At 49.4% G+C, this 21,702-nt stretch overlaps 1 protein-coding gene across 1 annotated transcript in view; it reads right to left on the bottom strand.

Annotated features, from left to right (window-relative positions):
* Positions 1-5,112: 5,112 nt before the first annotated feature.
* Cacng4 (calcium voltage-gated channel auxiliary subunit gamma 4) overlaps positions 5,113-21,702 on the bottom strand; it is a 47,454-nt gene continuing 30,864 nt past the window's right edge. The window contains exons 2-4 of the mRNA XM_090351610.1: positions 13,446-13,529; positions 8,710-8,850; positions 5,113-7,926 (exon numbers count right to left, since the gene is read on the bottom strand). Coding sequence (XP_090207736.1) covers positions 7,388-7,926; positions 8,710-8,850; positions 13,446-13,529 — 764 coding nt within the window. The 3' untranslated portion in view covers positions 5,113-7,387. The remainder of the gene's footprint in view (positions 7,927-8,709; positions 8,851-13,445; positions 13,530-21,702) is intronic.

Here is a 21,702-nt window from a genome sequence, read left to right as displayed (position 1 = left end):
TCCCAAGTATTATCAGCATCTGTAAATCCCTTCCACTTCAGGAAATATTCCACCTTTCCGTTCTCTACACGTCAGTCCAGTACTTTTTCCACAACAAATTCTTCAGGCTCTGCTTCTTCAACTTTTTTACTCTTTTCGTTCTGTTTCTTTTCCAGTTTTTGCAATGTAGTTTTGTTAGAGGCCATGTTTAATTGTAGACTTGACGAGCTATTATCCGCCACCTCAGATGTTTCCAGGCATGATCGTGCAGCAGCAGCATCTCCACTCTCTTGCAATTCTGAGCCCAAAGATGAGGTCACGACTGTCCCTTCTCACAGACTTCTGTTCCTGAGGTTGGGCTGCCAGGTGTGTTAGCAGCTGCATGTTCAAGATGCTGTGTCTCAGGTGTACCCCTTCAGCCTTCTTTGGGATTCTATGTGTCTTCATATCCTCCTCTTTGGTTGCTAGCCAAGTATCCCCTGGGTCTGAGCACTGTGAAAGTTGGGATGATATACTGGGAAATTGTGGAAGAGACTCTTCAAGTGAGCACCTTTCATCAGAGAGGTCCAGGGTTCAGGGTCCTGGGTTGAGGGGGGAGCTAGGCTCATTTCCCCCAGGAAGTGGAAAGGGATCTCAGTGAAGAGCTATAAAGATGCAGTGAGTCCCTCAGGGGGTATTGGAGATGGAGGATGAAATGGAGGGAGTAGAAGTAGGAAAGGAATCCAGAACCAGGGGAGGTACTAGAGAGCCAGGCAGCAGGCACACTGTCTCCTTCCTGACTCTTGTTCCCCCATCACGAGCTGGGATCTACTTCCTCTCCCTGGATGGTTTTCTACTCTGTAGCCTTTGGAGTACCATGCAAAAGGCTTTCTCTCTTGTTCCCGGGACACTTGTCCTTGGGCCCCATCACCAAGCTGTGAAGAGGTTCAGGCCACCCAGAGAGGCCAAGGATAGGCATTCTGATTTTGGTATCTATCAAATTTTCTGGTCCCTACCATGGAACTTCCAGCTGAGGCCTTGAATTGTGGAGCTGAGAACTATCCTGGCCCGGGCCATGTCAAACAGAGACGAGACTCTGTATATTTCATGGTTGTTTCCTCCCCCTTTGGTTTGGTAGTAATTCCTCACACAGCACTATTAACTAATATGCTGGCTGGCTGGGTGGGGGGAGTTTCATTTGGAGTGCTGAGGAGAGCTGGGTGTGTAATCAGGTGGAATGAAGCATCTCTATCTTTCCACTGGAACCCAGTGGGAAGCTGCTCAGTGGCTCCTGAGCAGGGAGGGTAGTGGAGGCTGCATAGGCAGCCATCCCAGACTCCCTGGACATGGGTGGGGACAGCTCCTGACTCGATTTAGAAGGCCGCTCTATTCATCCACTTCTAGAGGAAAGCTGCTCCACAACTTCTGAAAAACCATCAGATTTTAACCAAGTGTACACTGCACATCCTGTCAGTTGGGCTCCATTTTGATGTCATTTAAGATCTGGGAACAGGTGAAAAAAAGCTTGTTCAGTCACAAGGCACTACTTAGGTGAATAGTGATAGCTATTGTATGCAGTCATGAACAATTAAATGCTTAGGGCTGGGCATGGGGCTGGGTTGGAAAGTGCATGTTTGGCAAGTGCAAAGCCCTGGCTTTGATCTCCAGCACTGCAAAACAAGGCAAAACAAATATGTTTCTGAGGAATGGTTGAAGATGTGGGAAAGATTCTTACCATGGAATCACAATGAACAGAGGCAGAATCTCAAGCCACCATGTGCTTTTCACATTTGTGCCTACTGACATACTAACTGCTTATCCTTTGGGTCAGTGGGCTATTTTTGCCAGTCCTGGGGCATGAACTCAGGGCCTGAGCACTGTCCTTAACTTTTCTCAAAGCATTCTACCACTTAAGCCACAGCACCACTCTGGCTTTTTCTGTGTATGTGGTACCAAGGAATTGAACCTGGGTCTTTGTGCATGCTCAGCAAGTATTATACCACTAGGCCAAACTCCTGGCCCCATCAGTGGGATTTTGACTGAAAATACTTTCTCTTTGAACTTTTCTCAATTCTCTGAACTTTTTAGGTGAATGAATGACTTAGAAGTAGGAAAGAAAAAAATATATATACTTATATATATTTATACCATTTATTTTTTCAGTTATTTTTAATGGCTATTGTGATTTGAGTTGTGGCTTCTGGATGTTCCAGAGGGGTTACTGGAGCCATAGTAAGGACAAGGAGAGGATTTCAAATTATTATTATTATTATTATTATTATTATTATTATTGTTTTGATGCCAGGCTCTCGTTCTTCAGTAGCTCCAACAGTTTTGTTGAAAGCTTCAAGTTTAAAAATATTTGTGTTAGGACTATCCAGCCCTGCTCTGGATCCATCTCCTCTCCATATTCTAAGGTCTGTGCATCCTCCACATTTAGGGGTCTATGGGGTGCTATGCTGGGTACTAGTGCAGGAAGCTAAAGTCATGTGGCTGGGTCTGAGTGCCCCTCCCTCTTCTCACTGCTGTCAGCTCTTGGTGGCTCTGTACAAGGCATATAGGGACAGGACTTGTGACTTGAATCCTGGACACTTAGGGACTATGTTCTTGCTACGGGTCCATGTTAGGAACTCAGGAATACCCCGTAGTGATGTGGAGGTTGTCAATCTACAGCATGAAGTACTTCACTATCCAAGAGCCTAGAACACTGACGGTCAAAATCACCTGAAGGAACTGACTGCAGGGCACAGCCACATGGCTGGACAGGTTTCTTCCGAACTAAGAACTCTGGGCGAGGGCAGCCCGTGTATCTGGCTCTCGGGGCACCACTTCCAAGGGTTATTGTAGAGCAACCTACTGTGGGAACTCCTTGAGTGTATCACAGACACCTCTCAATAGGACCAGCCATGGAGCTGGGTATGTATAAAGGCTGTTTTTAAAGATTAATTCATTGTCTGTCTGTCTGTCTATCTGTCTATCTGTCTGTCTGTCTGTGTCTGTCTCTGTCTCTATCTCTGTCTCTGTCTCTGTCTCTCTCTCTCTCTCTGCCCTAGGAATGTCGCTTCACTCCTATGGCAGAGGGAGCCAGAATGGTAACTTGTCTATTAATGTGAAGAGAAGGAAAAAACGGAAAGAGATATTGGGGTTTGGTCCTGATCTTCTGCCTCTGGTTCACCTCACTGAGCTGCTGGGATGAGGATGGAGGATACCATGGAGCAGTGAGTCCCTGGGTTATACTGGGCCAGGCTTCCAGCCTTGATACTTTCCACCAGAATTCTGTACTCAACTCCAGGGACAAAGGCTTCAAGGAGAAGTCCCTCCCTTTACCCTGGTCAGGATTTCCTCATTTCCTTCTTTCTTTCTTTTTAACCTCATTGCTTTCTGACTCAATTTCTCTTTCTGAAACGGATGGCTTAAATGTGAAGAGGAAAGGGGCCATCCTGTAAACACGGGGGAGAGAAGGAATTCTGGGAATAAATCAGTTTTCATAACAGCACCTGGCTTATACCAGCTGTATGATCTTGTACAAACTCCTCCCACTTCCAGTGCCTTGATTTCCCTCCTTGTAGAATCAACTAGAGCAGGGCTCTCAACCGCAGATGTTGGAGCACACCATGGTGAGGGACAAGGCATGAGGCATTTGGGGACATCACTGGATGCCCCACAGTATCCTCATTCCATCCTGTAGCTCCAGGTTCATTCTCTACAAGTTAGCACAGCTGCTCTGCCACTTGAGATATGCCTTCAGCTCAGCTTCTACTGTCTGAAGCCATGCATTTGGGGGTTGTTGATTCTGTCCTGAGTGTACTCTGAACAATACAAGTTGGAGGAGAGAGTAGGGGCTACTGAGCCATGTTGGGGGGGGCGCTCTGAGTGGCATATTCATTAGAACAGTAGCATATCCACCCTGTGTGGTCTCTGATGGATCACGCTTTATCCAGTTCCAGAAAAGAGGTTTTTAGCTGCATAAAACACATGACTAAGGGACCCTGGAAGGTGACAGCAGGTCCCAAAGTGCAGCCTGGCACAGCCCGAGAGTCCACTCGGGATGGCCAAGTGGCTTATGCTGAGCCAGGATTTCTTCAGAGCTAAGAATAAACAGTTCTGCCACCAAGTGCCAAATCTAGGCTGGTGGTATGACAGGCCTGAAGCTTTGTCAGGAGGCCATTACGCCTGGACCCACAAAGGCTCCAGCTCCAGTCCTGTGGCTTCAGCACACCTGGGAACATCTTTCCTTCTCAGACAGGATGACAAATAGCTATCAAGCAGGGACTTGGCACTCCCTGGCATGAAGTCTGGGGTACAGGGACACAGGGGTGTGAGAACCCCTGATCAGTGCTTTTTCTTTGGGAACAAGGTGCCACTGGCCTTTACAGAAATTCAGTTCTCAAAGCCTGTGGCTCTCAGGAAGAAGCTTCTAGATCATAGTCCTGAAAGAGACATAGGGAAAGGTACAAGGAGAGCAGGAGGTTGCCTGGCTACTGCGTGGGCAGAATTAAATGAGGTCATACACCAGTCCTCCTCATGCGTCCACAAGAGAAGCTGGATTTGCTGACATCACCAGGGCTGTGCAGTCTGATAAGTAGACAGGTCAATGGGTCACTCTGGCCCCCCTCTCTGTCTCTCTCTAGCTCACTCTTTCCCATGGCTGGCTACCCTGTTTTGGATTAGGTGGGAAGCTTGCTTCCTGAGTCTCTCTTGCCCAGCTTTGCAAGCTAGCACACAGGCATGTAGGCACTCAGGTGCCTCTGTACCTCGTTTACCAGTGTGGAGGGAGAAATGTCGGTTGACTTCTAGCCCCTACCAGGTAACATGGCACTTCAGTGCTGATGGCACAATCTGGCTGGACAGGTCCAGCTTATTTAGACATGCTGCTTACACCATTACCCCCGCTGGCCCGTGTATCTCCTGAAAATTTATCTCAAAGGCATCACCCAGAAGCCCAGCAGTGCTGATGACCCAGATCCGAACCAGAGAAACTGGCCTTGGTAGCCAAGTGTCCATCCTCCCCTCAACCTCTTTCTTATCTCAGACAACCCCTCCCCAAACCATTGCACCCAAAATCCCAGAGCAGGGTGTCTGTAAAGACTCAAGGGGAACCCTTCCCACCTCCCCATATCAAGAAGAGAACATTTTAAAAATGTGTTTATTTAATTAAAAAAAAGAGAGAGAAAGAGAGAGGAGAGACAGAACTAACAACCAGGAGAAGTGGTGTTGGAGAGGATCACAGGTGTTGAACTGGCAAAACACACAGTGGGAGGGAGGGGTGGAGGGTGGGTAGGGGGGCTTTCGACACAAAGCCCCCAGAGATGGTGCCAGATGAGCCTGGCTGCAGCAGGTTCTGCTCCCTGTGCCTGATCAGAGTCCAGGGAGCAGGGCGGGATGGCAGCGAGTTGGGGTGGCAGGGAAGCTGTGGAGACTGGAGCACTGGAGGTTGTTTTGCTCCCTGTCCTCTGTCCCCTTCTTTCTACTCCTTCCTGGACCCCAGCATGGGCCCTACAGGTCCTCTGCCTGAGACTGGGGAAGAGGTAGGATTCATTGGAACACAGCTTTCTCTATGGGGAGAGGGTCACAGGAACTTCTAGGGGCAGTGGTCAGGGAGGTGGCGTGGCTAGAAGCCACAGAAGACTGTGTGGCTTTTGGAAGAAACCAAAGACAAATCCTGGGTCTTGTGGGCTTCCTGCAACCTCCTAAGATGGTGGCATGGCAGTGGGGTGATGGTGAGGGTGGTGGAGGTGGGAAGTCCTGCAGCAGGGCCTGGCCACACCCCCAACACTGAGGTGCTCAGTCTGCATGCTTGGACACACCCAAGAGCCAGCTTGGCCAGGGGGGAAGGGTTTTGGCAAGCACAAAGGCATCCAGGCATGCCTCACATCTCAGCTTGCCAGCACACAACGGCAGTGGGTTGGGCAGTCCTCTCCTGGGGGTGAAGGGTGGGCAGGGGGAGACGAAGGTCATCACTTAGGTCAGATGGACCTGGGTTGGCCCAGGGCCTCTGTGAACCAGGTGGCTGAGGTAAGAATTTGCTCATCACTTCTAAGTGAGACAGCTACGAGATCACAGATTGGATTAAGAAATGTCAAAAAGTAAGAAATCATTGGTCCTTAGAAAGCACATGTTTGATAGAAAAGAGGGCACATTCCATGTTTCCAGGGTGCTCAGTCTTCCAAATCTGTATAACTCAGAACCTACCTCCTCAGTTCCAAACAAACAGCCAAGATTTCTTTCTCCTAAGGAAAAGAAAGCCTAGTCCAGCCCCTTCACTGGACTTTCTGCATGGCAGCAGAATAAATTACAATTACAGGAGTTGGGAGGTGGGGTGATGTGTTGCTGCTTTTTAAGAAGAGAAAAGAAACGTAATTCACTCTTCTGGTGCTGGTTCATAACCACTGAGAAATGGATGCTTACTCTCTGGTGTGTGTGTGTGTGTGTGTGTGTGTGTGTGTGTGTGTGTGTGTGTGTGTGTGTGTTTTGGTCACTATTTGCACTCAAATCTTCCTTTCTTATACCAAAGTCCAAGCTTCTGCAGTCACACACCAGTGTGGAGGTGAGAGTCAGCCTCATCTCCTCATGCCAGGCAACTCTGTTCCTCCAGCAGAGCGGAGGGACCCAGCAAGAGCCCTTTCCTCTGACACATGGAATATTCCAGACCTTCAAGTTCCGTCAGTGTGTCCTGCCTATGATCAGTAAGGTGGGAACTTCTGGAAGCTGACTGGGAGGCTAGCTGCTGCCTCCATCCACCTTTACCTCAGACTCCTCCACAGGCCTAGGACAGCTCAAGGCTGAAGCACCAGTTAGTTGACCATTTCTCTTCAGGCTGACTTTTCCCTGCCAACTTGTCCGAAAGAGATGGAGAGAAGAGAGATCGAGAGGAAGGAAGCAAGCTCTGTTGTTTCTGGCTCAAAGACACTGGGGGCTCCAGATGCGAACGTAGCTGATAAGAGTCCAGAAGCTTCTCTGTGCCTGGAAAGGCCTTCCAGTGGCCCAGTGCCCAGGCAGAGGTGGGGGGGGGGGAGCAAAGGCCTGAAATCTCCTTCTTGCAAGACTGGTTTCCAACAGGAGATAATGGCTCATTTTTTTTTTCCTGTGTAGCTTCAAGGAAAGATCTTGGGCTTCCTAGAGATTCTGGAAAAGCCTGGGGCAGGAGAAAAACAAAAAAATAAAAACCAAAAAACAAAACAGAAATAAAAAACCCAAGACAACCCAATCTTTTCTGGGGATAAAGTTGGCTTTCACTTGAAGGTCTCGATTCCAGTCTCCTGGCTCATGAGCTCTAAGCCAGCCCACTGCACCTGCTGAAGGCCAGGGAGGGTTGTGTCTTCCTTCAGTTCCTTGTCCATTATTGTCTTACGAACCGTAGGCCCTCCTGGGAGGGGCGGACAGCTGCTGGGGGAGGGAGAGCCGGTGCTGGGGTTGGGGGAGACACAGATCACACGGGGGTGGTCCGCCGGTTCAGCATGCTGACGGGAAATCCCTCCTTCAGATCTTGCTGGAAGAAATCGTGCACCTGCAGGAAGCCGGCCTCCTGGTCAGGGCTGTAGCTGGCGGCCGTGGTCACCTTGAGGGGTTCTCTGGACAGAGTGTACATGGACAGCTCGCCCATGGGCATGGCCCCGGTGATCTTCAGGCCCACAGGAGATGCGTCCCTGGAGGGTGAGGCCTCGGTGGACCTAGAGCTGGACCTGGAGCGCCGTCGGCGGTACCTGTAGCTTGGCATCCTGGCATAGGGAGAGGAGGATGATGCCTTCAGGAACTCCCGTTTGGTTTTAAACCTCAACTCTTTGTTTTTCTCAATGTAAATGTTTACAGCCAAGACGCCCACGGTCTCGGCTACAATGAACGACAGGGCTCCGAAGTAAAAAGACCAGCCGTAGTTGTAATGGTTCTTTTTGTCTTCATCACGCTTGTCACTTGGGTCCCCCGTGTTGCTGGAGATGTAGACGATAATGCCTATGATGTTGCTGAGACCTGAAATGGAAGTGGGAGGGGGTGGGGAGGGACAGCGATGCAGAGGTTAGACCCATGTCTGGAGGGGCAGGACAAGGCATGATGGTCAGGGGAGGGGCTGCTGACCAGTCCTCCCCACCACCACGAGTAATGGTCTAGTCCCACAGCTGATTTTTGTCTCCTGTGCAGTTGTCCCTTGGTGTCGTGGGGATTGGTGCTGGGATCCGTTGTAGAAACCAAACTCTGCCCAGGCTCAAGTCCCTTGTTCATTCACCATTGAATAGCTACCACCTCTATCCAGCTCTCAAACATGCTTGTCGCCCCAAAAGGAAATCTCATGAAGGATTTGCTCCTCCCTATCACAAACCTGGACTTTTGTTATTTATTTTATTATGATTTTTTTACTTTGTGTTGGTTTTGGGGCTTGAACTCGGGGCTGAGCTGCTATCACTGAATCCTTTTTGCTCAAGGCTCTACCATGTTGAGCCACTTCTGTCTGGTTGATCATTTCTGGTGGCTCACTAGAGATAAAAATCTCCTAGACTGCCTGTCCTTGCTGGCTTTGAACTTCGATCCTCCGATCTCAGCCTCCTGATTAGCTAGGAATACAGGCGCCAGCCACCAGCACCTGGCTGCAAACCTAGATTTTAAAGAGTTAACAGAGCACAGTGACTTTCCAGTTGGTTCTCCTACAGGATGCATGCCCCCTGGCCATCCAGACCACGTGTCTACCTCCTCCATCACGTCCCCATCTCCCGTCCCATTGTGGGGCCCTACTGGTGGCCATGCAAGCCCTAGGCTCACCCGCAGCCACGAAGAGGATGCCGGCACTGAGAACGATGTTGTTCTTGCGGCTGTAGATCCGCCCGGCACCTATGCAGAGCCCTCCAAGCAGCAGCAGGATGGTGCTGAGGATCGGAAAGATGCTGGAGGCACGCACGATGCCTGGGCCGGGGAGGGGACAAAGCAGAGGGCAGTGAGACCAGCCCCCCTCTGGCCACAGCAGCTGGGCCCCACATCTACCCATCACTCTCTGGGATGCCATGGGGCCTGGAGTCACATCTATCCCCTCAGCCCCTTGCTGAGTGGAGGAGTCAGCTGGGAGGAGCAGAGTCTCAGGGCGGGGAGGGGGGAGCGGGCACTGGGGCACGCAGAGTAACACCAGCCTCTGGGAGCTTGGACTGTGGATACACAAAGTACTTCACAGACACTCAGTCCTTTTATGGAGTCACCAGGGAGCCCTGATTCCTGGACAGAAGCACAGGATCTGGCATATTAAGTGAGATGGTGTGGCTCTGGCTAAGTCACTTCACCTTTCTAAAACTCAGTTTCCCCTATGAAGCACAATTGTCTCTTCTTAGCTGCAGGATGCTCAAAATCTAACAGGTACATATACATGTACATATACACATACCTACATATGTTATATATAACATATACATGCATATGCATATACACACATATATTTATAATGTATTATATATGCACATATACATTTCCATATATACACAATATATATTAAATGTTCATATTCTGCTAGCTCATGTATAAGTACCTGTGATAAAGTTTAATTTAGACATTAAATTTAGGGAGAGATCTGCCCCACATATAGCATCATACTATGATTTTAAAAACGATTCAAAATTTATGAATTATTTCTGCACTTTCCCATTTCATACTGTTGAAATGCAGTTGTCTCACTTCTCACCAGTGGGAGAGAGGAGGGGAGGAGGAGCCACCACAATACCAATACCCTGCAGCTGGCTTTGTCCATGTGACCCCCAGGCCTGGCACAAGGTTGGCTACAGTATATGCTTCCTGGGCATTTTCTTTACCACCACACCTGGCATCTTAGGATGTACCTGAGATCACAGGGTCAGTAGGTCTGTCCAACAGCCTGGTCCATCTATACCCTTGTTCTTTCACTGACCAGCAGGCGAATGTGGGCAGGAACTTTTGGTTAGTTGTGGGGCTTGAACTCAGGACCTGGAACTCTACCACTTTGAGTTACAGCTCCTCTTCTGGTTTTTAAGTGGATAATTAGAGATAAAAGTTTCATGGAGACTTTTCTGCCTGGACTGGCTTTGAATCATGACCCTTAAATCTCAGCCTCCGGAGTACACAGGATTACAGGGGTGAGCCACCAGTGCCCAGCTGAATCTACTCTTCCATAACTTGTGGACAGTAGTTATGCGGATCTGCAGATGTTAAATTGTGCCCCACCTCTAGAAATATCCTCATCTTAACCCCAGGAACTGTGAATGTGATCCTATTTGGAAAACAAAAAAGTCAGATGCAAATAAGACTTTCAAGATGAGATCGTCCTGGCTGACCAGATGGTCCCTAAGCTCAAGGACAATTGTTCCAAGGAGAAGAGAGAGGGGAGGAGGCCACACGAAGATGGACGCAGAGAGTGGAGTAGAACCCATAGCCCAGGAGTACTAACATCCCCAGAAGCTACAAGATGCAAGAGAAGAGCCCCACTTCTTCCTGAGCCCGAATGAATTTCTATGACTTCAAGCCACACAATGATGATCATTTGTTATGACAGCTCCACGATTATTGTGAGAAACCAACACACACAGTAGGAGCTTTGGGCTTCCCTTCCCTTAGGATCAGGGATGGCAGGAAAGCTAGAAGAATGGAAGAGCCATTTGGGGAGGAGTCCAGAGCCCAGTCCTCCCTATGTCCCTGGGGGTCCCCCAACCCCATCCAAATCAAATGGCCTGGGTCTTGGTGGCCCCAGCAGGGGACAGTGAGTCAGGAAGTGGTGGCAGATGTCCCTCTTAGGCCAGCTGACTGGCGTGGGGGCTTTCAGCATCTCAAGGCTATGTTTGTCTCCTTTTGTACCCGCCACTGTGTCCCTGGAACACAGAGGAAGGATTGTCTGAGGACACTCAATGAAGCTCTTCTCTCCGGCCCTCCTGGCCTCCATTGCTGTAGGAGGTTTCCTGTGTGCTTCGGAAATGTGCTGCTGAGCTGTGCTGGCAGAGCCAGAACCAGGCCCTGCCTGGAATTCTGCAGACAGGTTAGGCAACAGGGGAGAAGGGAGGAGCCTAGTTCCTTTGAGCTCACCTGAGGCCTGCACCTGGTTTAGAGCCATCCATTCTGCCCCACGTAAGTCAGACAAACACTTGACCTTTACCACACGGACTGCAGTTGCCATGACAATGGCATGAGTCCCGTGCCTTGCAGGACCTGGGGCTGAGGTGTGAGTGAGACTGAAGTGTGGCCAACTCCTAGAAGCTAGAAGAAGGTTCTAGGCTCAGGGAAAGATGGACAGGAGACTTGGAGTTCTTGGGCTGCCAATGTGTACCCCAACAGGGGATCCCAAGAGCTCAGAGGCCTTCAGGAGTCCTGGGACAATGACATAACTCAAGATACAAGCCCAGCCTCTGTGGTCAGTTTCAGAGTGTTGCTTGGGATTGACTTTCTTCCTGAGTTGCTCAAGCCAGGTTTGAGCAGCACAACCTTGGATCCGCCAGGCTGGTGCTCCTACCTGGATGGCTGTACTGCCCCACAGGCACCTCCTCTGCGGCAACTTCTGTGCCTTCTCCCCAAATCTCCAACCCCCAGTTCTCCATTAGCATGTTAGCATCAAGAGGGTGGAGCTCCGTTCTTCTTGCTGCTATATTCCATGTGCCCAGTACAGGACACATAGTAGGCTCACAATAACTTCTGTGGTTATGAATACATGCATCTGCATGAAGTTTCACTTCCTGCAAACACTGGCCCTCGGAGACCACTCTCCTGGGCACCTCCAGATTTTGGAGTTCAGTGGTTTGAATAGAAACCATAAGACTGATTGCTGGGAATCAGGGGACACAGTCCAGCCAGCCATGGCTCCAGGCTCACCTACATGAAGGGCTGAGAGATTATCAGGGCCAAATGTCCCTGCCTGCAGCCATGGAGTAGATGAAATACACCTTTCTGCTCCCTCCCACCCCCAAGCCTGCCATCACTTACAGACCAAGGGCCTGGAGGCCTTCAGCCCCAGGCTAGGTTTGCTAATGAACCTGGCATGTCTCCTCACACTGTACACTTGAACATAAGCTCTAATTGTTGTCATGCTGCCATCATTACTTCATTTGAGGGAGTCATTCTGTCGCTTCTAGGACCCTCCAGCAGCAGGACTGAAGCTGGTCAGGTATGTGCTTCACGTGCCTCTCCACTTCCCCATTTTGTCCTTTTTCTCCATCCTGCCTTTGGCCCCAGGACACCGGTTGTGTGGATCATACCACAAGGCTCCCCGACACTGGCTTTGGAGAGTCAGCAATAATTATTTCTCTGGCTTTCTCTTGCCAAGCTGCAAAATGAAGAAGCTACAGTTTCTCCAGTGGGCCGCAGCTGTGCCGCTCCAGCTCACCCTCTTGGGCCTGCACTACAGAATCTGAAGACTGTCCATAGCAACATATGCAAATAATACCCCTTGGTGTTGTGCTGTATCTCTCCCCTACAGTCTCTGGGAGTCTCATTTGTCTGGTCCAGTGCAGCTTCCCCCACTCAGGAAGCAGAATGGACGAGCAGGAGGAGGAGGAGAAGATGAAGGAAGAAGGCAGGAGAAAAGGGCTTTGGCCAAATGATTTCTGGGCCTGGCTGGAGCTGCCTGCCACAGCCACGGCTCCATAGGAACCACATGCTGTTCTAGTTCAGCAGATGACTCAGAATCTAAAGCCTTTCTTTTTTTGGGAAAAAAAAAAAAGATCTGTAAGCAGGTGCGGAGTGAATTGCATTTTCTCTGAGGGCCCCGGTATTGATTCTCCATAAATGAAGCCAGGCTCAACCCCAGGAGTGCCATCATAAGCAGCATTTCGTGTCTTTTGGCTAAGAGGAAAATGACACCGAGACCTGGTTTTTCTAGTTCTAGGCTCCATATCAGGCTAGGGATGAGATCAGGCCTTCCTGAAGTGGGGCTAGGTTTGTTCTCTGGGGCTTAGCATGTGCTGTGACATCCTGGCTCCGGTCTGAGGGATCTCACCCAGCCCCAGCCCCCAGATGGGGATAATGACTGCAATATCAGCTGGTAGACATAGGTAGTGACTTGAGCAGTTGGTGCAGGAAGGAACTGAGGCCACATATCAGGTCGTCCTGCCCCTTCTTCACTTTTCTCAGGCTGCTAGCACACCAAGAAGCTGTCCTGCCAGGGTCCTAACCTGCTGTTTCAAGGACCTCAAGTGTGTACGTGCAGTGGAGGGCTGGACATGTCTACTTCTGGCTGAGCAATGTGCTGGATATCTTTACTCTCAAAGAAATGTAGACAGAGAACATGCCCTTAAACCAATGTGTTCCAGCCAATCAACTGGTCCAAAGCTGGCCACACCCAGCAGCCCAGGTTGCTACAGTCCTCCAGCTCAGGCCTTGGATCAGTAGGAGCCCATCTGCCAAATATCACCCAGCCCGTGAGGTGTCATTGTGCACAACTCCACCCCCCGGAAGGGTGGGTCCACAACACCCAGAGGAAAGCACCCTCTCCATGCCCACGGGGTCTGCCATGCTCCCCTTCACACACACAAAACAAACCAGGGGCTCTTGACACTCACGAAGGAGATACTCCGAGCTGTCATGGTCGTAATCGTTGTCCTCTGGGAAGTGATTGATCCGGAAGCAGTGCCCTCTATAGATCCCTGGAGGAAGGAGAGGAAAGCACTCTGTAAATGTCCTGTGGCATCACAGGGCCATTTATTCCAGACACGGTGACTGCACATGGTGCAGGCCCTAGACCCACGAGGGGAAAGGGTGGCTCCATAATTTGTCAGGTGGGGCCCCAGCACATACACACACAAAAACAACAACTACTACTCAGTGGGAGTGGAGCCCCCAAGGGGGCCATGTCATTATTGCTCCGGGTCTGATACCCTTGAGAAAGTGAGAGGACTCATCTTGGATGTCTGTCGGATCAAGAGGTGCCAAGAAGTATGGGGCTTTCCCTGCCCAGAGACACCTGCAAAGAACTACAGCTTGGAAAAGGACAAAGCACTTGTTGGTATAGAACCTTCCAGGCAGAGGAGCAAGAGCTGAAGGCAAGGGTGAGATGGGAGTCCGTGAATCGGTCTATGTTGCTCTCTTTCTAACATGCAGAAGGGGTCTCTCGCCCCAGGAACATGCTCACATGCTAAACATGGACAGGTGGACTCACAGTCCAATCTCCTCAGGTGAAGGTAGAGAACACAGAGTAAGAGAAACTTTCAGATGGAAATGAGCCTGTGGCTCACGCCTGTAATCCTAACTACTCAGGAGTCTGGGATCTGAGGACCAGGGTTCAAAGTCAGTCAGTGTAGGAAAAACAGCAAGACTATCTCCAGTTGACCAGCAAAAAGCCAGAAGTGGAGCTGCAGTTTATGTGGTAGAGTGACAACTTGGAGCAAAGAAACTGAGGCACAACACCCATGCCTTGAGTTCAAGTCCCAGTACCAACACAAACACAGAAGGGCTGAGCCCATCTCCTGCCCGCCTTTCTCCTTCCCATCCTGAGACAAGGCCCTCACAGGATAAAAAGCAGGACTTCTGGGTGGTTTGTAACTGCACACCAAGGAGACAGGCCAGTCCTTCCTTCCAGAATCTTCCATCCAGCTCTCCCAGTCCCTGGCCCTGAAGCCTGAGGTTGTCTACTTTAGAACTGGCCACCAGTAGAGAAGGTGGCTCATGAGGTGTCTCAGCCATGCCTTGCCTGTGCCTACCAACCCATCATGCGTGGGCCCGACCTGTCACGCAGAGTCAGCCTCTCCACCCCCGCAGGCAGGTGACTTTCTGACACTCTGAAGTTAGTTGTTTCTATCTGGGGCCAATTCTCTCTCTGCAGCGGCTACTAGGCATCCTGCTGGCCTCCAGTAGCCCAGGCTGGCCTCATAGTCAATGGGGAGAGTCTTGATAGCAAATGTGTGGGCCAGACACGCAACTGTCTCTCAGTGCATCCAACAGAGCCGCTCTCACATCTGGCCCCCAAGGTGCTGCTCTGCAGCTGCCCCTCCCCCAGCTTTCCTTGGCCAGGCTCCTTCTGCTGCTGCCTCCAAAGAGCTTGGGTCAGGGGTGGTGAGACAGGATGAGGGTCTCACCAATGAGGTGATATCTCAAATGGAGTGTGCTTCAGCAGCACACTCTGTGCACGTGAATCCAGCATGCAAACAGTGAAGCCCTCAGTATGCCCATTTGTGCAATGGGCATACCCGTAACCCACTGGGAACTTCTGTGAATCCATCAGGATTATGGAACTGAGCCTCTGGTTGTGGAGAGAGTCCCTGTTGCAGGATCCAGAAGCCCCCATCCTCTCCTCCATGTGTCCTGGCTCTTACCAGCACCCGCGGGTGCTGGTAAGTACAAGGAAAGAGCAGCATGACAGGCTGGTGGTTACAGGATGGACTCACAGAGGCTGGAAGGGAGCGGGCCACACATTCTCTCATTCCTCTTCTTTCTTCCCCACCTCCCCAGGTTCAGAATACTCCTGTGCACTCAGAATACACATTATCCACAAAAATGGATGGAGTAGCATAGCTTCTGCCACTCTCTAGCCACATGTTATTCTATTTTCTTTTTCTTTTTGCCACTTCATGGGTCTAAACAAAATCACCAAATCACACCTGCCTGCTGGATCAAGTCAAATAATAAAAGGTTGCAAAAACAGCAAGCAATCTTTCTTTTCAGATCCGTTCGCCTGCAGAGCACTTGTCAGGTTTGCTCCAGCCCTTACTATTTTTATTTAAACCTTATTTTGAGATCATCATAGACTAACATACATGTGAGAAACAACATGGCGGGGCAGAACAACCTCCACTGACTTTCCCCCAATGGTAACACATTACAGAACCGTAGCCCCATGTGTCTCTCTGGGGAGACATGGACACAGCCAGAGCCCAGCTCTTGCCAGCTTTAGCCACCTCCCTCTCTCGCCACTTCCCCGCAATGCAGTCATCAAGATGCTCCCTGTTTTGGTGTCTTGTCCTTTCCAGAATGTTCCACAGATAGAAGAACCATATCACATATAACCTTCAGGGATGGTTTCTACCTAGCATCGTTCTCCTGAGGCTCATCCAATGTGCATGTTAATAATTTTTTTTTTGCTAGTCCTGGGCCTTGAACTCAGGGCCTGAACACAGTCCTTGGCTTTCTCAAGGTTAGTGCTCTACCACTTGAGCCACAGCACCATTTCTGGCTTTTTCTATGCATATGTGACACCGAGGAATCGAACTCAGGTCCTCGTGCATGCTAGGTAAGCACTCTATCACTAGGTCAAACTCCCGGCCTTAATTTGTCCTTTTAACTGCTGAGTAGTATTCCACAGTACATATTTTTCTTGTTTGGCTATCAATTCTTTGCCAAAGGATACATACTCTTTCCAGCTAGTCATTACAATCTTCTCCAAACATAGGGGTGAACCTCTGTTTCCATTTTTTCTGGGCTAAATGCCCAGGATTATTATTATGGGGTTCTGTGACAGCCACGTGTTTAGTGAGTCTGCATTCTAGAATGGCTGTGGCTTCTGAGTTTTACAATGAGATGATGCTGTGTACTTTAATCTCAAACCTGCGATTGCATTTAACCATAGATAGAAACACCGCCCCGCTAAGAAGGCAGGCTTATAAGATGAATTTTTATTTTCTACTTAAAGAACTGATGTGAACTCCAAAGTTGCTGAAAATCCTAATAGGAATTAAGGAAGGAGAAGGTTTCCCCCTTCCTGCAACCCTAAGAGCACTAAAAACAACGTGTCCTGGCAGAAAGATGACCATGCGTTTACATATTCAGCGTGAAAATGAAACTTGGTAGTTTGCACATCAGCTTGCACACAGAAATATTTCCTCAGAGCACTCACCCATTCTACACTTTCGGGCATTGATAGAAATTATTCCTAGAAATCACACAATGTAACACACTAGCTCTCTTTTTTTTTGGCGGCAGTGGGGACAGAACCCAGGGCTTTGTGCATGTTAGGCAAGTGCTCTGCCACTGAGCTACATTCCCAGCTTTATGAATTCATGTTAGGCATGTTTGTTGTAGTAGTGGCTGCTTAGCTAAAAGCAGTCATGGATGTACCAATTCAACTATGTTGTAAAGTAACAAAAAAAAGTCATTTCAGTTACTTGACATTCTGTTCCTACACAATGGATCCTTCCATGTGGGAAGACTGAATCCCTCCTTCCCTCCCTCCCTCCTCCTCTTCTCATCTTCTTTACCCACCAAGCTTGTGCAGACTACAGAAATGGGTACTGTACTTGGTCAAACTGTGTCCCCCAAAAGACAGTTTGTTATCCTAGTCCCCTGATACCCACAAAGCCCCCTGGTATCTACAAAGGTCTCTGTGTGAATCAGTTTTCCGTCACTGTGAAATAATACGTGAAATGAACAACTCAAAAGTAAGAAAGGTCACAGTTCTTGAGCCTGTGGTGGCAGATAGGAATAGCAAGTAGGGAGCTCCATTTCCCTCCAAGCAGCCAGGAAACACTAAGGGCACAGTCCTAACTTCCTCCAACTAGGTCCCCCCTCCACCAGTTCTCAGGGGTGCCAACAGAAAGGGGACCAAACCATTACACACAAACCTTTGGGGGACATTCGAAATCCAAACTATAGCAGTACCTTCCATGGAAAGGGGCTCACAGGAGTAAGGATGATGAGGTCATACTAGACACAGTCATGAAGCCTGAACCTACCACCTCCATCAACCTCACCCCTTCCTTCCACCCAAATATCTTCCATTATTTCTCTCCTCACAGTCCCAAGAGGTGTCTTGACCTTTGCTTCATCCAACCCAGCATTCAGGCTGGGTCTGAGCAGCCTTGGACATGGTGAGGCTGCCCTTCCTCCTCTTCTCTGGACCCCATACCTCCGGTAATGGAATCTGGCATTATTCTGGACTCAGTTTCCCGGGAGCTGTTCCTGACACGCCTTACTTCTCCTACCCTGTTTTTTATGGCATGCAGTGTCTATCTTCTCTGTCATTGTCAAATTTAATCATGTCAGCACTGCCTTAAGGCATTTAATAGGGAGAAGATTAATGGCTGATATGAGAAGGAAGAGCCATTTCTAATCCATGTCACCCCTGTGCTTTCTCTCAGTGACTGGGCATTTGCTATGCTATCTACTAATATTCAGGGTTGCGAATTTGGGAACTCTGGCTGGACTGGTCACTCTGCAGGCATACTGGGGGCCCTCGGGCCAGGGGAGGGACCTCTGGATTGTGCTCTCTGAAGCACTATGGCCCTTGCCCTCCTGAGAGTGAGGAATCCATTGTTGTGAGAAGACTTCGATAGCCATGTGAGCCTAGGTAAGATATTTCATCCCTAAGCTTAGAAAGTGTGCCAGAGAGAGGGTACTGCTCTACATTGCTAGAATTGTGTGTGCAGAGGTGGTACGTGTGTGTGTGTGTGTGTGTGTGTGTATTCATCTCTACCCATCATTAAAGGCCCATCTCTGGGCATAGGAAAACATCTAGAAAGAGATTTCCAAAATATGTTCAGTTGTGGGGCACGACACATCAAGGGTAAAAGGCCTACCTCATGGCCCAGTGTTCACTTCCTGGTTTTGGAGATTCAACCTGCCTGTCTCCTGGTTGGGAGGTTTGGCTATGGTTTGTGATGTAAAATAAGGCTACCTTGAACCCACGGATTGGCCCCTCCGCCCTCTCTGACTGCACCTACCTCCCCCTCTCCTGCCTACTTTTATGTTAATAGATTCCTGCTCCCTGGCTGGTCTGTGTCTTCCCTCTGGAGAAGGGAGGGCTGGGTGAAGGCGGCCAGCCAGCCCTATCCTTTCTCGGTCTCGTCTTAGTCGGGGTGTGTTCTCTTTGCCCTTCCTGCTGGTCAGGAGGCAAAGAGTGCTAAAAACCCCGACATTCAGTGGTTTATTTCTGGAGGGCAGGTTGAATGAAACAAATTTTCCTGTACATTCTTTTCTGAATTTCTACAATGTCTACAAATGAAGGAATGGTTGCTTTCTTAGTATGTGTTGGTACTGGGCTTGAACTCAGGGCCTCTTACTCTTGCATGCCTTTTTTTGCTCAAGGCTGGTGTTCTATCACTTGAGCCACACCTATACTTTCAGCTTTTTGCTGATTAATCAGATATAAAGAATCTTACAGACTTTCCTACCCAGGCTGGCTTTGAACAAAGATCTTCAGATCTCAACTAGGATTATAGGCATGAGCCACCAGCACCTGGCCAGGAATGAGATTTATAAAAAGAAAGCAAAGAGCAACTCAATTCAATTCTAAGTAGAAATGTGGAGTTGAACCAGATGCCCTCAGCCTTGGAAGTTGCCGAGTGAGGAGGGAACCAAGTTGAGGGAGGGAGCGGGGAAGCCTCTTGTGTGTGCCCCCCCCCAACTTCTGTGAGGGTTATAGCCTGGGGGGAGGGGGCTGTCACAGGGACCAACCAAGGAGACTCCACGCATACTGGGCTGTAAGAATTTCAATACAATACAAAAAAAAAAAAAAGAAATTTTACAGAAAAAAAAAAAGAATTTCAATACACCAAGTTCTGGTGGCTTACTTCTGTAATCCTAGCTACACAGGAGGCTGAGATCAGAGGATCTCTGTTTGAAGCTAGCCTGGGCAGAAATGTACTCATGGGACTCTTATTTCCAATTAACTACTAAAAACAAACAAACAACCCAGAAGCAGAACTGTGGCTCAAAGTGGTAGAGCTCTAGCCTTGAGCAAAAGAGGTCAGAAACAGTGCCTAGGCCCGAGTTCAAGCCCCACACCCCCACAACTGACAAAAAAATTACAATACTAGATCCTGATCAGCTTTGCTTGGAGTTATTTCAAGGGTGCTGGCATCTGACATCAGCTTCCATAGCAGACACCTCAACGTCGTTTCATAGTTAAGGAAATTCTGGAGAAAGGAAGGTCAGCACAGATTTTTATTAATAATGACAGTTATTTGTGTTATTTAAAAAAAATCATCTGCAAAGTGTTTCCACAAGAATGACATCACTCTATCTGCAGGGGTATGACGTCATTTCATGTCTACAAACATGATGTCACCCCATCTGCACAAATGCCAGCAGCTGCAATGATAGAGTGCCTGCTGAGACAGTAGGGAGGCCACTGAGAAAGTGGATACCTCAACTCAGCAGCCCCAATTAGTTCTTGCCTTTTGCTCCGGGCATTGGTAGATTGCCTGGGGGAAACTGCTCTGCAGACACTCGCATCTGGAATTCGAGGAATTTTATCCAACCCATAACCTCTAAGCAGTGGGAGAGGATGGGATCAGGTGGACAAATGTATTTGTCACCTGTAGACATCCCGTCTCTAAATAGATACTCTAATGGACCACAGTCTGAGGTGGGTTTGTGTTTAACATGAGGAGTTTAACATGAGACTTTTTGTGGGGTCTACTTGTGAGTGTGGGGGTGGGCATAATTCAACCCATAGATGCAGGCTAGGAGTGGTGCACTGGTCAGGCCTGCAGGCCACACATCCATGCTGCTATTAACCAGGGCTCTGCATCCCGCCCTGAACCTGCTCCCCATAATTCCCCCTCAGAGGTCCTCCTTGTAATCCCTCCCCTCCCACGCCCATCTCCAAACAGCCCTCCTAATAACTGTGATTTCCCAATTGGCATGCTCTGGTCTCCGACGGGCTGGCATCTCTCCAGCGGCAGGGAGGCAAGGCTGTTTGGAAACCTCTGTGGATTCCTATGGAGAAACTCCAGGCTCAGAGAGGCAGCGTGGGCTGAGCTGCTCTTTGGTGGTGGTGGCAGGGGGTGGGGGGGATGGGGGGTGGGAGAAGCGAGAGCTTCAGCTTCTCAGACTTTTACTGATTTCCTGCAAGAAATGTGGTAAGTCACTCAGGATTTTGGTTCCTTCATTTGATTTCTATTTATGGAGCACCTGTGATTTTCTAGAGGCTGGGACCTCAGAGATAGCTCAGAGTTAGATTTTGCCTACCTCCCTTTCTTCTTTTCCATGATCACATGGCTATTCCACATTCCCCAATTTCCCTGAAGCCAGATGTGGGACCCTAAGGAATGTGAGCTGAAATGACATGTGCCATTCTGGGACAGGGATTGAAACAGCAAGCATACCCCTCCACCTCCATTTTCAGTCTCTTCCCTCAATAGGCCCAGGGAATGGGGAGCCCGTGAAGGACAAGGCCTGGGTCCTGGAGCTGTGCCATGGGAGGAAGACAGCCATTCACTAAACAGGCCACCTGCTCTGGACCATTACGGGAGCAGGAGATCAGCAATGGGGTTGAGTACATCCTACGCTGTGACATCTTTCTGTTTCAGCTCCAGGTAGATATGGTCCCTGTCCTGCCAGAACTTTCTAGTTGCACTGTTGGCACCATGCTGACCTGGGGAAGGCTCAGAAAGGAGGTGTCCCAGAGTACCAGGAGTGCATCCTGGAGAACTCAGGCGAGGCTGTGGCTCTCTGAGGACTGGAGAGCTGCTCTTCATCTAGAAAATGGGGAAATAGCTTTCAGGGCTGAAGTGAGACCCATGTGGGGCAATGCAATTGGAGAGGAGACATTCTAGTGTGTCACTCTTGACTCCTTCCTTTGTGGAGATGCCTTAAGAACAGACTGTTTGTCCATGGGAGTTTGAGGAGGGACTCTACATGTCCCCTCCATGTCCAAAGGCTTGTGATCCGAAGTCTAGGATGCCCCTCTGGACAAATGGGAATCCTACTGCTGGTGTCTGCGGGAGGATAGTTGTTTTTTCAATCTTAGAGCTTGAACTCAAGACCTGGAGTTTTTTTTTTTTCTATGTATGTGGTACCAAGGAATCGAACCCGGGTCTTAGTGCATGCTAGGCAAGCACTCTACCACTAGGCCAAACTCCCAGCCGAGTTTTGTTTTTTTTTTGC

This window comes from Megascapheus bottae, chromosome 17, assembly GCF_031878675.1.
Source record: "Megascapheus bottae isolate mThoBot1 chromosome 17, mThoBot2.hap1, whole genome shotgun sequence".
Lineage (NCBI taxonomy): Eukaryota > Metazoa > Chordata > Mammalia > Rodentia > Geomyidae > Megascapheus > Megascapheus bottae.
This window is presented reverse-complemented; position numbering and strand designations above follow the sequence as displayed.